The following is a 16330-nucleotide window of genomic DNA, read 5'->3' on the forward strand; positions in this document are numbered from 1 at the left end:
GGCAACCACATCGCCTTTTTATGCATGAGATTTCGACAAATTCGATTCTACTTTGTTTCACAAGGCAATATTGCAGATCCAAATTTTCATCGAATTTTGAGGAGACGCAAAATCTCAGAGTCCATCCCCTGCGATTTGTACACACAAGGCCTTTAGATAAATTTATCACTCATTGGTTATTTGCACTCGCTTAAGATTAATCACCTCAAATCTTGAGTGTATTTATTATTTATTCACAAATTTTTCGCTTAATTACTTTTTGAAGTGCACTGATTTTAGTATAACTACCACTCTAAATTGTTAAATAAAAATTTGGAATTTTCCGGCTTCATCAACTTAACACGTTCACCGCGTTGTTTATCCAGTACACCTACAATTTTGCCCGCAACAACTGTAATTTTATTGGGCGAGCAAAAGGTAACATTTAACGAATTCAGTGGCTGAAAGTCCTCTCCTTCCTGAAATATATGTATATAAAGGTGTGCAGAGCAGTTTACTGGAGCACCTTGACTGCTGGACACTTTCAGCTGCAAGTCAAAGATTACATTTTCATTTACTTTGCACTTTGATGGCACCAAAATAAATAAACACACAGGCACACACACACACAAACACAAGCACTCACATGCATATGAAAGTATTCAATCATACAACTTTCATACAAATATTGACAGTGAAACAAATACACATCGCACCAGGCAGAAATGCAGGAGCTTTTGTGTGTAATATATATACATACATACATATATATGTATGTAGATATTTATCTGGGCAACAATAGTTTCATTTAGTTGGAGAGTTTCAGAAAACTTCAGCTTCACCTTCAAGGACTCTTCTTTTCTGCCGCCGATGCTCTTGTAACTTTGACACCTACGGCTTACCAATAGTGTTGTGGTTTATTGTAGTGCCCTTTCAAGTGCAGGCCTCATCGTACCCCCACCAGTTTTCGAATACCATGAGGTGGGTGGGTGGTATGCATACACATACGAATACATGAGAAAAATTTCTCGCTTCCAGCCATGGCCAAACTAACGAAAACCACTTGAAACTTTATTAAATTCGATGTATTTACTTAGGATCAGATCGCGCGGTAGCCACATACACACATAAGTTGCATGCCTCAAGCACAGGTAAATAATCGTATACAAATACTTGTGCATATAACCAACACGTTCATACATATAACTTGAGTGTGTGTATGTGTGTGTGAGAGAAATAAAAACACTTCGAGTACAATTCGCTTTTGCACTTGACTGTACGTGCATACAAATTTATTATATGTATTTAAGTCAAATAGTTTTACGAAACATCTGTGTTGAAATCACAGCTTTACTAAGCGCTTTGGTATACTTCTCGCATATTTTTCCGTTAAATTAACTTTCGTGATCAGAGTGGACTGCTGGAAAGGACCAATATTGGCTGCATATGCCATCAGCGCTGGTATATTCGACTGTTCATAGTTGCCAGAGAAGTAGTGCTCGTAGGGACCTGAAGCATATACTGCCACATCGTCACCGCCATGAGTCTCGGATTCCAAGGGCACAGTTGCCATATATTTGTAACTAGGATCGTCTAAATCAGCATCGCTCAAATCTTTTCGGCCATTCTTGGAAGAGTATGTCTTTGAGAAACCGGGACCATTAGCATAGGAAAGTATGGTGTAGGGTAAGTCATCATCTGCGTTGGCGGGAGCCAGACCGAAAATGTCGGAGCCGCGTGTCTAAAGAAACGTTAAATTAGAAAAAATGCATAACTATGTATGTATCGATCGGCATATTTATACTAGGCCAAAGTACAATAATTTTAATTGTCTCTTCTGCCCAAGAGAATTTTTCTTGTGTTCGGAGAACTTAGGGAAAGTTTTGATAATATGGAGATCATAAATTTTGAATTGAGCGAAAAGTTTTTTCGTTTTGTTTTTGAAGAGACTTTTTGAATTAAATTTCCAACACCAGTCAATGGTGCTTTCGTCGTTTCGTAGTGGGGCCTTGGGTCACGGCAAAAAGAGAGGACGCTTATTCGGCTTAAGGTCTCACTGAAATCTCCAGCATCTGCTCACCTGTAAGTGCGAACGCAATGAGGAGTGGGTAAGGAGAACCCCTGTTACATTGTATGCGTTCTAAGACTATTCTTCGGGGTATTAGTGTAGTGGTAAGAGCTAAGAAGAAAGTTTTCCTAAGCGACTGCAAAGCATCTATCCACTAAGATTAGATCTCCGAAGCAACAACGTTTATCGTCCGAAGATACGCTTTCTGGAAAGAGAGGCATGTCTAAGGTAAGTCAGCAGGCCTCTCCACGATCTCTCAGATGAGATCCAGACCTATATCACATAACCACTGACACTGAAGTTATACAATAGGCTATAAACCACATTCAGAGGCAATCATCACGTTTACCAACTCTCGCAACGAGAATTCCGTCCTTGTAGTGCAACCATCAAAGTATGAAGAGCTTCAGCTGCCTCGAGAGATCTATTTAACTGTTTTCGTTATTAAAGTTTGGATATAGTAGCAGGATACCCTCACATGTATTCGCCTAGTGAAGGTACCCAAACGGCACCAACCAACTCTCTACTAGCCGCGTTTAATCCCTTCAGCTAACACCCTTTTCTCTTTGGTTCTTATCCGTCGAAGCAGTAGGTTTCCTAGGCTTAAAGCTAGTAGAGCTTGATGACAGCGCTACCAAAAAAATAACGACTATACCGACAGCGAGTGGGGCTGAGGATGTATGGTCAGAGTAGTATAATGCCTTTCCTAAGAGTGCGTGTATACTACGTGATGCTACGCCTGAAAGGCCTTTGGGACTACAACGGAAGTTGACTAGTGAGCTTGGGGATGCGAAGGTAGAAAAATATGTAGGAGCTGTGGTTACTGCTTGGAACTGGGGATATGTAAGTAGTTTAAGCTGACGCTTTCAATAATTCACCGACTAGAATGAGGTTTAATGAGATTTCCCAAAGAAAAATGCTACGAAGAGAAGATTCTATAATCTCCATTTTCTAAGTACAATATCTTTTGACTTATTAAAAACTGATATTAAGGCTTGTTTCATGTACTCTTCCCTTTAAATTACGCTCTAACATGCTTTCATTAAAATGCCATATCTCGAGATGCATATGCCATTTCAAATTAGTTAGTATTTTGGAGCTATAAGTAAAAGTAAAATTTCTTTTTTTGCTCAACCCAATATCATTGGTGATTGCCTTGACGCCTATTTACTTACCGGATATCCATTGATTGTCATTGTGTGTGAATGATCTGCGGTCACTACGATCAATGTGTCTTCCTCACTTGTCAGATTGCGCGCCAATTCCACGGCACGCGCGAATTCTGCAGTTTCCTCTAACGAGAGATGAGCGCGTGTTACATGGTGCGCCATGTCGATCCTAGCGCCCTCTACAAATAAGAAATAGCCCTCTTCACTTTGACTCAACAGTTCGATGGCCGCTTGTGTCATTTCACTCAAAGATGGCACGCTGTCTGTCAAGTTCTTGCGTTCCAAGTCGCCATGGTAGGGACAATGCGACGAGGCAAAGAGACCCAACAAATATTCTGTGTCGTTAAAATCCACATTATTCAAACCCTCCTTGTTCCACACATATTTTGCGCGGACGCACTGCTCCCGCTTATCCTCCAACCACTCTTCGATTAAGTTACGTCCATCGGTACGTCTACCTTCCGCCTCCTCTTCATCGGAATAACTCTCATCGATGAAATTACGCCGTCCGCCACCCATAATCACGCGCAAACCTTTACCCACTGGCCATTCAACTAGCTGGCGTGCAATGTCCACATTCTTTGTTGCGCTACAACCGTCTTTCTCTATCGCAGCATCGTATTCCCAGCCACGTTGTGCGGTGTGCGCATAAACTCCCGCTGGTGAAGCGTGTGTAACACGCGCAGTTGTCACCAGACCCGTCCACTTACCAGCATCTTGTGCCCACTTGGCCATGCTTTCCGTGTGTGTGCTCGGATCGGCTGCTAAATCGCAATCATACTTCGGCACTTGTGCATTAACACCAATCGTACCATAGTTTCCCTTCACGCCACTCAGGTAGGCGGTCGCCGTCGAGGCGGAGTCCGGTACGCGCTTATCGACAGCGTAAGTCTTCGAGAGTCCAGTGTAAGGGAATCGATCGAAATAGACCTGTTCGGAGCTGTCGCCAAGAAAGGCGCGCGTGGCGGTAGTTGTCTGCACAGACATGCCATCGCCGAGAAAGAGTATAATATTCTTGGCGCGATTCGTATTCAGGTGCGAAGTTTGCTTCAGCTTCTCGGCAAGTATATTTTGGGCTTTATTCACCCAGTACTCCGTCGATTGCTCTGAGGAGTCTTCATGAAGGCTTTTGAGGCATGGTCCATTCGTTCTGGGATGATCTGTAGGGCAGAGGAAGTTCTAATGATTTCGAAATCAAGTCTACTGAAATATGAACTATGATACACCTGGAAATCGAGGCTATTCTATATAGACATGCCAAGCTATCACAAAAAAAAAAAAAAATATTGCGAATCCCAATCTATAATCATTTTACAATATTTATTGATTTCGTGAATCCCTAAACCCTATTGAGTTTGATTTATTTTAAACGGGGATCCCCTTCACGTCCATCTAATCATTTTGTTTTGAATAATACTTTTATGATCTTTCTCTGACTAAGTGTATAACGCCCAAGTCGCCTGATTATACTAGATTAGCGATACGATTTAAGTGAGCAAACTTTCAGGGTAAGTAATGTGTTTACGTATCTCGTTTTTTTCGCACGTTCCCATTAAGATTTGCGTTGCCATTTGAATGTTTTATTAGTGATAGATTTGGCTGGTTAAACTGGTCAATATGCAGAGCGATTAACTTTGACATATATATATACTATCGCGATTGGCAATATCTATATTTAAAAAAAATAATGACTTATAGAACCATTTCACTTGCATTTTTGTTTTGTTTTATGATTGCAAAAGTGCATTGCAACAAAGAGCTTAAAGTGAAAATCTTTTTTTTTATTATAAAATTTATGACAATATTGTTTTATCTGAGCTGATAATTTGTTGTCAAAAGACTTTTTATTAGCTCTTGTCTGCGGCACCATGCATGCGAAATTCGTTTTGACGTTATGCTTTCCTACGTAATGAAAAAGAAAAATAATGGCTGCGTTTCTTTATACATTCCGGATAACCCAATTTCGCAGCCGGAATAAACAGAATGTGTTTGAAATATACGTCAACATATCATCAGGAACGTTCTAAAGAATAAATAAACAAAAAAGTTTATTCCAAACGTTCAGAATGAATAAAGAAATGCAGCCAATAATTTTATTGAAACTCGTATTTTACCCTGAAAAACTTTTAGTGTTAAAAACTACCCTGATGTTGGTAAATTGTTCTTCATATTGTAACGGTTGGTTGGGGCTTGCCTTGCCCTCAAAAGATTTCTTAAGACAGAAAAACTAGCTGGATTACGATAATCACCTGAATATAAATGTGTATAAATAAAAAATTAATTAACCAAGTTTTTGTTTCTTGTCAAGAGCATATTGTTGTGTTCTATTTCACTTACAAAAAAAAATATTTACAATTTGAACAGGTGGTAAAATACCTCGATTGCAATATTTTACTTAACCTGTTAATTTAATATTAATGGATTTTATGAGAAGCTTTTTCTTTTCGAAGATATACACTCCAAAGTTTGCCATTGCCTGCCCAGCGCCGACCACTGTTAAGAAAAACTAGCTTTTCTAATTTAGAAGTTGCCCGGACCAAGGATCGAACCTAGGTCCTACGGAGTGGTAGTATGAACCTCTAACCACTCAGCCAGAGCTGGCCATTAACTGAATTCAACTTTAGTTTTTAAACCTGTGGCAACCGCCTTAAAACAATATTTTTCAAATTTTCTTTTATTGAATTTAACTCTGTTAACAGGTGGCAACCTTCAAAGACATTTTCAAAATATATTTTTCTTAACCCCCTCTCTCTTGATACACAGTTTTAATAGTATCTACATTTAGCTCAATAATCAAATTGGGTTCAACTTTTCAAACAGATGGCAACCCCTCTAAAAATATTTCCGAAAAATTCTTTGTTATACCTTTCCAAGTGACAATATTTTTTAATATTTAACATAAATTATTGATTAAATAGAATTTACTCTTTAAAAAGATGGCAACCCTTTTACGAAATGAAGCTTCCTCAAATCTCTTTCATTTGGCGCCCATATTTTAGCTTCTTAAACAGTAGGCAACCTTCTTCAAAAAATATTCGCTCTGTTAAGGCTGATTCACATACAACTTTCTTCGCTTTGCTTGATAGTTCTTTGCTTTGACATATAAGATCAATGTAGGCATATGCATGAGTATGCTCACATAAAAAACGTTTGAAGCAAAGCAAAGCAAAACGAAGCAAAATCTTGGGCAACTCTCAACTTTTATCCGCTTTGGCAATCAGCTGTCTACATGTGTCTTTTCTCGTGCGCTTGCATTTGCATTTAATGACAAAAATAGGGTAAAATTTTTATTGCTATTATTAATGCATAGTATTATATTGTTATCTATTTTACACATAAAAAATATGGAGGAAAAGGAGAACGCAAAAACTGTTAAAGCGTTTATTGTAGCATACCTTCTGCATTTCGCGCTTTGTTGTCAAAGTTTGAACTGTCAAGCAAAGCGAGGAAAGTTGTATGTGAAAGGCCCTTTAAACATTCTCTGGAGGACTGAAGCTAACATCACCGCTTTCTAAGAAATACAATTTACGGTAATATGCAAGAAACGTGTGTCGTTCACCCCAGTGGACGAGGGTCTCGTCACAATTTGCATCAAAGTGTGGTCAATGTCTCGTCAAGAATCTCTTAGCGCACTTACTAGCGCTGCACTTCCCATGTTATAAAAATCATGCTTGCCGATGAGCTATAGGGCGGGAAAGTAAGTTGGCTTAGGTGCCACTGTCGGAGCATTCAGCCACCACAACGAAACATCCGATAGCGGACTGAGGCTGATCGAGCTCGCCGGATCTTGAAGAATGATGGTCTGCAGCATTAGATTCCAGAAACCAAATCGATTGTATAGTGATAGACAGAAGACACACCTCGAAATTTTAGAGAAGGACAAAACAGCTACTCAGATCAGCAGCAAAAAATTAGCATAAGGAAGGTTCGCCATCGGAAAACTGCAGTTAGAATGAATAGCCTGCACCTTCGCTGCTTGACTTTAAGACCTAGTCTGTTAGCACACGCGGGAGCTATCTGTGGACATTATAGATCGCTAAACATGGAAGCGAAACCTATATTCCACAAAACACGTCTTCGAACAGCGGGAAATGCTGTGCGATATGTAGTAAGAACGAGAAAATTAGGCGTCTTACGGAGAGGTCCCTAAAAAAATAAACACGGCTATTTTTACAGCCGCCTTCGGTATAACGAAAAGGGACTCTTCTTATGGCGCGCCGTCCGAATGTGTACTCCCCGCGAAACTAATGAGCCTATGAAAAATTACTTTGATCTCCGTCAGAATTGGGAAGGACCTCTCCGAGCTGTTCGATACTAAACAATGTTTCAGGCAAGGAGACCCGCCATCGTACAACTTCTCTAATATGCTGCTGGAGAAGATAATAAGCGCTGGACTGTATCTCTCAACTACACTCTTTTATAAGAACTGATATCGACATCATCGGCGTCTGGGCTGACTTCTCGAAATTTGCTGAGTAGCAAATAGCGTGCTGAATGAAGAAAACACGAATTATCCCCTGCCATAAAAACAAACAGTCACTGTTGACAGCCATAAATTCAAAAAAGTAAAACACTTCGCTTATCTATGAAGCAGCATTAACCCCGATAATAATGTGGACCTCGAAATCCAATGGAGAACCACTCTTCCCAACAAGCGCTATTTTGGACTGAATAAGCAACTGAGAAGTAAAGGCCTCTCTCGTGATCCTGCTGGTGTATGGTGCGGAAGCATGGACAATGAAAACATCTGACATGGCGGCCCTTGAATTGTTCGAGAGAAAAATGTTTGCGGAATTTTCGCGGATTTGCAAGCGTTTGCGCGAGGACACTAGCGAATACTGCACACACACGATGACACGGGGAGCTGCATGAGCTTTATAACGGTATCAAAATGATGAAGCTTTAAGGCCTGTATGCAGCTCTCAAGAAAAGCAAAAACTCCATTTAAAATGACGTACAAGAAATGGCTAAGAAATTTTCTTAAGTCAAATTTCCTTAAGGCAGTACGCAGTTCTTAAGGAATTTACTACGCTTTCTACTACGATTTTTTAAAGTTTTTTGTGAAAAAAGAGCAGAAGGCAACCCAGGTTTGCAATGGAAATATATGCCCGTTCCATTATTTCTTGAGGAAAGAGTGAGGCAACAGGCTGTGAAGAATCAAAAATGTCAAAATTCCTTGGACACACACACGAAATAATGGCAATTTTTTCTTGACCGTTTTCTTGAGAGCTGCATACAGGGCTTTATAATACTGAGGCTCTGCTGGCTTGGTCCAGTCTTACGAATTGACACAAATGCTTCAACCCTGAAAGTATTCAACGATGTACTCATTTGTAATAGCACAGAAAGAGAAGGGCCTCTTCTGCGATGGAAGTACCAGATATATAGCTTCTCAGCTCGATAGCGGTCATCGTAATGAAAAACCAGCTGCCGAACGAAGGCAGTCTATGATTATGGGTCTTTTTATTTATGTGATAATATTAAGACGCTCACCACAAATTGGAAGAAAAGGCCAAAGGCGCAACCAAAATGTTACACACATTTTTTTTTTCTTTTTTAAGGTATCTTCAACGAAAGTTTACCCAAATCGATTAATCAAAATCACAGCGCGGGAAAACCCATACAATTCATTTATTATTCCATCGAAAACCACTCTGTATTCCAGTAGCGCTCAGCAATTTGCAAATACGTTATAGCTCAAATTCAATACAGAAAAAAAAACATAAACAAGTAAATATTTGACGCTCACTTAATTCGCTAAGTGCTTGACTGGGCCTCTCAATATTCCAAATTTTTTATTAATTAAATTCACAGTGAGTTGTTTAGAGACCTACTGACACCCATGCAAACCCGTTTCACTTTCATTTTCTCACAACCGTTCCAGTAGACCCATACTTACACTCATCCGCAGTTGCCGCTACTGTGTAGAAGGCCAAAAGCCCCAATATAAGCCAACGACTGTTCATTATTGAAGACACTGAGCGCATAGAGTTAACACGAACGTCACAAGCTACCGAATACTACTATTGAACTTTTTGCAATGTGACAAAGTTTTTATTCAAATTTATTTAGAATGTAAACAAAAACAAAGAAGCTAGAAAAGTCTTAAAATGCTAAGGAGAATAAATAAAAGCGACGATAAGTATCAATGGCGATTAATACTCTACGGGTTCTAGTGATAGTAAGAATGAGCTATGCTGGACGAAAGTAAAATAGAAAGCATTTGAAAAGCATGTTCAATAATTGGAAAGCTTACTGAACATAGATAGGCGTAACATTTTTAAGTGGACCCCAGTGCTCAGACTTGTGATAATCGCTAATAGTCTGTCTAATATACGTCAGCGAGTACTTATAGAGTATTGCAAGGTGCCAAGTTACCGCCAGCCATGTGTCACGTTCAAGTTCTACAGGTTTCTCGCACATTAATAATCTAATCAAGTTAAATTGCTGGCCAATAAGTTACTGTTATCCCAACCGAGACAGCCAAGCCCAAAATAGTGGCGTTTCAATGAACTCCATATGCAGATTGTAAAGACTGTGCCCTTCAAGTGCCTAATACATACGTACGTGCATATAACCCGCTATAAAAGGCCGCGTCTAGACGCTCAACTACAGTCTTCAATAATATGTCGCATCAGCCACATAATTTGCAGAAATACTGCTTCGTCGCTTTGCTGCTACTGGCCGCTTTACCGCCCTACACCACCGAAGCCGTGCCCAGCGTCGCATGCGATCTCGCTGATAACGATGGCGAGTGCATGGAAACCGTAATGCATCCAGGCCTACGAAACTCTGCGTTATCAAATCGTGTACAAGAGAGCGAGGAGAGCACAAATGCCTATTGGCTACAGAAGGGTAAAGAATTTGTGCGCAAACAAGCAGCAGCGAAGTTTAACAAGCGCGTAGCCAAGAATGTCATACTATTTCTGGGCGATGGCATGGGCGTGAACACGTTTACGGCAGCGCGCAATCTGCTGGGTGGCGAAGAGAAGCAGCTTTCCTTTGAGAAGTTCCCGCACACCGGCTTTTCGAAGACCTACTCGGTCAACACGATGGTGCCCGACTCTGCTTCCACATCTACCGCGTACTTGTGTGGCGTGAAAGGCAATCACGGCACAATCGGCGTCAACGGACGTGTGGAACGTGCCGACTGTGAAGGTATGCGCAATTCCAGCAATCACGTACATTCGATAGCGAAATGGGCTTTGGACGCTGGCAAATCGGCTGGTCTTGTGACCACCACACGCGTAACGCACGCGTCACCAGCGGGTATGTATGCGCATGTCGCAGATCGTGAGTGGGAGAATGACGCTGTGCTAGCGACAGATTGCGGTCGGGATTCAGAACTGCCCGATATAGCGCAACAGCTCGTACATGGCGAGGTCGGCAAGCAGCTTAAAGTGATATTCGGCGGTGGGAAGCGTGAGTTTATCGACTCTTCAATTTATAAGAAGGGCAATCGACAGGATGGACGTAATTTGATTGAGGAATATCAACAGCAGTCGACGCGTAATGCCTACGTGGAGACATTTGAAGAATTAGACGATTTGGATTTGAGTGTTTACGATCGAGTCTTGGGTTTATTCCACAAGTCACATTTGGATTACTATTTGGACGCGGATGAAACACAACCGACACTGAAAGAGATGACTGTGCGCGCAATTGAAATGCTACAAAAAGATGAAAACGGATTCTTTCTCTTTGTGGAGGGCGGACGTATTGATACAGCGCATCACAAAAATTTGGCGGAATATGCATTAGCCGAGACTGTAGAATTCTCAAAAGCCATTGAAGCAGCACGTGAGATGACATCGGAAGAAGATACGCTCATTGTAGTGACGGCAGATCATTCGCATGCTTTCACAAATGCCGGCTATCAGGTAGGTTGCGAAATAAAAAAAATACGAAAATGTTGAGCAAATGGTGGCGCTACACAATCATCCAAATCTCCGCATATCTGCTAAATAAATGCAATTTGTATGCGATTTTTAAATGTCTATCCGCTCTCTTTTTTTCTTCAGAATCGTGGTAGCGATATTTTCGATGTCACACCAACCAAAGCCGATGATGACAAGTCGTACTTGGCGTTGAGTTACGCAAATGGACCCGGTTTCGAAGAATATTACAACACTAAAAAGTATAAGCGTCGCAATCCTGAGAAAGTTCGCGAGACAACCTATACATTTCCGGCCACAGTTCCCTTGGAGAGTGCAACACATGGCGGTGAAGATGTAGCGGTATTTGCTTCAGGGCCTTGGTCTCATCTCTTCACCGGCGTGTATGAACAAAATACCGTACCACATTCGATGGCGTATGCGGCGTGCTTGGGGGATGGTCTGAAAGCCTGCTGACGGAATGTGATTGGATAAGACTGTTGAATACATGCATATATAGTGTGCATATGTACATACATAAATATTAAAAAAATATTTTCTAAAAAGCAAAACAAAAAACGCAATGTACATAAATACTTAATAGAAAAAAATTAATCTTATCCAAATGAGCTGTCTGCGATTAACTGACGTACTTATAATGCTTGAAACACGTGCGTGTTAGATAGTACCAAATATCACAAGTATTTCATACATACGGTATGTAATGCGTAATATTTAATTTAAATGATTTTGGGAAAAATAAATTCATGGAAAGTACAAAATACAAAGATCTAATTGTATAGATGTGTAAGCGTCGATAAGTAATAGATATTTTGCATTATCATCGCGGTGACCATCCGTCCGATTTTGTACTTTTTGCCACTTGTCCTGGTAAGCTATTTATTTTATAGAGGAAGCAAGATGGTCTATATCTTTTTAAATGTCCCGTATTTATCCCATAAGCACACATATTTATGTTCGACTAAAAGCTTAAACAGACGGCAACGTTAATCCGGATTAACTCAACTGCAGTTAATTCCCGAGTTGATCTCGATCAACGCTGCCGTCTGTTTATGCTTTTACGAATGAAACATTTGCTTTTCAAGGAACAAAAAGTTAAGGGATTCGATGTAAAATAAATTTAGTTTTAATTATGCCAAATTTTATATCACTCGGAATTATTCGACGAGTAAAATTTCTTGGAAAAATGTTTATTAAAAAGGCCGAAGACAAAGACTGAACACGTTAAAACAGTAAGGGTATTCACCTATGTGTGTGAATTTACAAAACATATAAAATTAAGTATTAAGTTCAGAGAAAACTGGTCAGCATGAAGTAAAAACCAAATATTTCTTAAGCTTTACCCAGAATTGCAGCGGACGACGATTAACCGCTGTCAAAATTAAAACTCACAAAGACATATGGAATGGTTTATAATTGGGATGGCAGCGTTTTTACTGCCCAAGTTTTTCGATTGATTTAAATTTATGTATTTCTCTTTTTACCGCCCAGCGGGACGGCACAATTTTGTGTGTTGATTGTAGTAATTTTTATTATTTTCACAAGTTTGCCAATGTTTTCATCCATTTTAATTTCCAGCAAGTCGACATACACACACGTACCGAAGAAATATTTAATTTTAAAGATAATTTTCAAATCAAAATGATAACTGACGGAAGCCGTCGTGCACCGCCATTGTGTTTACTCTGACGAATTTAACTGCGGCAACTCTTCAGCTACTCACTTAACGCTGACCGACTGGGTAGAGCTTTAAACTGTACAAATAAATTCTTTAATTTGATTTACTATTGCCGAATATTTTTGGGGAATTTGATGGTAACATTTTTATCTTGAGTTTACTTATCCTTTGGAGTAGAACTCCATACCAGCGGTTTATTCGGCTGTCAAATTCAGCATGATTTGAGTGAAAATTGTTTGATAATATCAATTTGTCATGGATCTTTTTGAAAGAAAAAATATTCTGCTGTATCTATAGTTGGCCGGCTTAAAATTAAAGATTTTTTTTTTTGTTAAAAATAAATTTTTTTTATGTTATATAAAAAGATGATTAAGGTTGATAAATTGCTTATGCTCTATTGAAAATGCCATACTTCTAAATATATGTCTTTTAATATTTTTATTTTTTTTTGAAGAAAAATTTGCTATAAATCCCAAATTCGGACATTTTTTCGACTAAATGCATTTTTAAAGAAATTGTATATTTTCAATATAGCGTAAACACTTTAATTATATATAAAAATCTTTTTATGTAAGATAGAATGTTAAAGGTAAATTTTGTCGCCTTATTTATTTTGCAAAAAATTACTTCGCAAACTCGATGTAACTAATTTTTGAAATCAACCGTATATGCCTTTGTTAAACTAACTGGATAAATAAGCTTTTAAATAAACCGTTAAAGCGCATAAATAAAAATTCCTTTCCTATAAAAACTATGTGTTTCTTTTACGTGCACCATTGGCAACACTATACAAATATTTCAAGATTCCATTACGTTCCGCTCTACTCACGTTTGAGAAAAAGTTGAGAATAATTTGAGAGCTAACGACTGAGATTTGAGAAAAGGACTGATAATCAAATAGAAATTTAACAAAAATATTTGTTGGTTGGTTTTTGCACAACATTTTTCATTATAACGGCCTTAAGCTCACTAAATATTGTTGAATATAAGCTAAGTTGTAATAAAAATATAAATAAATAATTTAACCTAGACGATTTTGAGATAAGTTAGTTTTTGTAAAAAATTACAGTAAACTAATTTTTTGTCCCCTATTCGGCTGATATGCTTATGTAAATATGGTCACCGTAATTATCATTACATCACATATCATCACATATGTATGTATGTATGTATATTCATTCAAACATACAAAAGCATGCCGCTAATTGAAGTTTCAAAGGGCTTACAAATTCTGCTATGAATGTGTTTTGATAAAAAACTTCGAATAGTCTCGAGCCATGGCTGGGCTTTGAGTAAACGTGGCTTCACATAAGAAAATTACAATAGATATGTAGAAATAATACAAGTAATTTTTAGCAAAAAAAAAACGGCCGATATATATATATATATATATATATATCTCATGATCCACTGATCGGATCTTAACCAGATTAGTATGGGACCACCTCTGAGACAGTCCCTTTCCGATGCAAAAATTATCGAAATCGGTTGACGTGGTCTAAAGTTATGCGGAAACATACATAAAAAAAAATAAAAAATAAAATTTAAAAAATAAAAAATAAAAAATATTCCTACAACTGATAACCTCCTACTTTTTCGGAAGGCAGTTAAAAATATTTAAGAGCTAGAATTTGGTTATTGCTGCAGTTTTCTCTCTTATTTGCAAAGTTGCGCCAGCTATCCATGCATACAAATACTTCTATACTTGGTCCTTCCACTGTATTCGTGCGCTTCCTAGATTTCATTCTTTTTCCATGGATGCCAAATACTCCATGTTCAAGCCAACGTAATCCTTAAAAACGTCCTATAGTTCAACCAAACGAATAGGGCCAGACTTTGCATATACTAGTTTCACCAAAAGTAAAGAAAAAAGTTCTCTTTGTTCGACATCGTCCAAGTTTCACCTTCACCTTGACACACCAATGTTGTTGACAACAGCCGTCGCTTGAGCTAATCTGTTATTTTGCTAGAGTGTCAGGTCACTTGCTCAATTTTGTGAATACCCCTTTTCTAATTCCTTCACTAATTACAGCAGTTCTCTAAACACTGATTAATGATTGAAGGTATTTTGCTGCTTTTCCGTTCACCACCAGAGCATCTTTTTTTGGATCCTTTTCCTAGTTGAAAAATATTCCAATGGTCTGGCAACCCTGATTGTAAGGTGGAACTGCAATCGAGATGGACAGCTCCAAAGTGAGTCATCGTCTTTTAAACGTCGTTTAGTTTCTAACATCTTATCTCCTTCATCTCCTCCATTCGTGGCTAACTTTACTTCGTCACCCGCAGGAATGCGCAATCTTGTATTCCATCATTCTTGATAGTAACCAACCGCCTAAGAACCCAAAGCAAATTTTTACGTACAACTGTTTAATTTTTTTTTTATATTAAACACTCTGATAAGATAATATTTTAAAAGTCTCCACTTTTGGAGAGTTTGAAAACCCCGTTTATAATAAAACTGTTGGTCTAATTTTGTATTTTCCGCTCCAATCAGCATAATTCAGTAGCATGTGTGAAGTCTCCGATTGTGGAGAGAATTCCAAAAGCATGTTTGGCATAGCCTATAAGCATTCTAATGTAAATTTAGTTTTTTTACGTTACATTCGGTACATAAATAGTCTGTTCCTTTGAACTTCGGACTAAAACCTGTGGAACTGTCAAACTACAATTTTACGCTCTCAAATGAGAGTAAAAGGAGAACAGATGCAGAAGAGCATAGGAACGCAAAAAGCACTATTTCCTGTAAAAACGTCAGACGGTTTGTTTACATGTCATTGGTACTACACTGATTTGGCTGAAAAATCACTAAATAATTATTAAAATCTATACATATTCAAATATTTCGTTGTTTACTTCCATTTTTTAACAAATATAAGGTTCTTTGCTTTCACCGTATTCTGTTTTTGTTTGCACATGTAAATCAGCTGATCGTTTGACACTTTTCATGAACTTACAGGAAAAAAAACTCCGGACTAAATCCTGTAACTTCTGACTAGGAACAGTTGCTCAGTTACTCTCTCAAATGTGTTCCCACTTACAGGTTTTATGTCAATAGGAACGACTTCCTGTAAGTTCTGACTAAATCCTGTAAACCGGACTGCTATTGGAACAGACTAAAATCTTGTGAAAATTTAAATCTGTACATACATATACATAACGTCACTACACACGAATAAAGGCGCGCTAGTGTTTTGACGGCGAAAAAAGGCGCGTAAAAAAATTTTGCGAAAAAAGATGCTTATGAAAAACTTCGGCGAAGTATGTTAAGAGTCTTTGACGCTGAAGTTTTTTATGCGTCTTTTTTTGCCGTCAACTTTTGAGCTCGCGCCTTTATTCGTGACTAGTGACGATAAGTATTTTTCTTCAATGAATACTATCGCGAAAATAAATGCAATCATAAGCCAATAAAGTACTCACCACCGCCTAAGTATATTAATTTAAAATTATGTCATTAAATATACACACACACATGCATGTGCATATGCACATATGTACATACACACTTACAGACAACGATACTCGCAGAGCCAATATTGACCGC

General features: G+C 38.6%; 2 protein-coding genes across 2 annotated transcripts; one reads left to right on the forward strand and one right to left on the reverse strand.

Moving 5' to 3' along the window:
* Window positions 1-1301: 1301 nt before the first annotated feature.
* Window positions 1302-6871, reverse strand: Alp10 (Alkaline phosphatase 10). Its single transcript, XM_017631942.1, has 3 exons — window positions 6854-6871; window positions 3223-4395; window positions 1302-1720 (listed from the first exon to the last, which is right to left on the reverse strand). The coding sequence occupies exons 1-3, from the start codon at window positions 6869-6871 to the stop codon at window positions 1322-1324; spliced, it is 1590 nt and encodes a 529-aa protein (XP_017487431.1). The 3' UTR covers window positions 1302-1321.
* A 3083-nt stretch (window positions 6872-9954) lies between these two features.
* Window positions 9955-11585, forward strand: LOC108375794 (membrane-bound alkaline phosphatase-like). Its single transcript, XM_017631943.1, has 2 exons — window positions 9955-11096; window positions 11238-11585. Exons 1-2 carry the CDS (start codon window positions 9975-9977, stop codon window positions 11565-11567), a joined length of 1452 nt encoding a protein of 483 aa, XP_017487432.1. The 5' UTR covers window positions 9955-9974; the 3' UTR covers window positions 11568-11585.
* The last annotated feature ends 4745 nt before the right edge of the window (window positions 11586-16330 follow it).

The sequence above is a fragment of the Rhagoletis zephyria genome, unplaced genomic scaffold, assembly GCF_001687245.7.
Source record: "Rhagoletis zephyria isolate East Lansing unplaced genomic scaffold, Rhagoletis_zephyria_1.1 Rzeph_scaffold_09439, whole genome shotgun sequence".
Classification (NCBI taxonomy): Eukaryota; Metazoa; Arthropoda; class Insecta; order Diptera; family Tephritidae; genus Rhagoletis; species Rhagoletis zephyria.

What these genes read in the sequence shown, in the direction of transcription:
- Alp10 (XM_017631942.1), bottom strand. An exon ending in TGACAATCAATGGATATCCG is followed by an intron (nt 1,721 to 3,222) that starts GTAAGTAAATAG and finishes ACGTTTCTTTAG; the next exon opens with ACACGCGGCTCCGACATTTT.
- LOC108375794 (XM_017631943.1), top strand. Translation starts at nt 9,975, where the DNA reads ATGGAAACCGTAATGCATCCAGGCCTACGAAACTCTGCGTTATCAAAT. An exon ending in TCACAAATGCCGGCTATCAG is followed by an intron (nt 11,097 to 11,237) that starts GTAGGTTGCGAA and finishes TTTTTTCTTCAG; the next exon opens with AATCGTGGTAGCGATATTTT.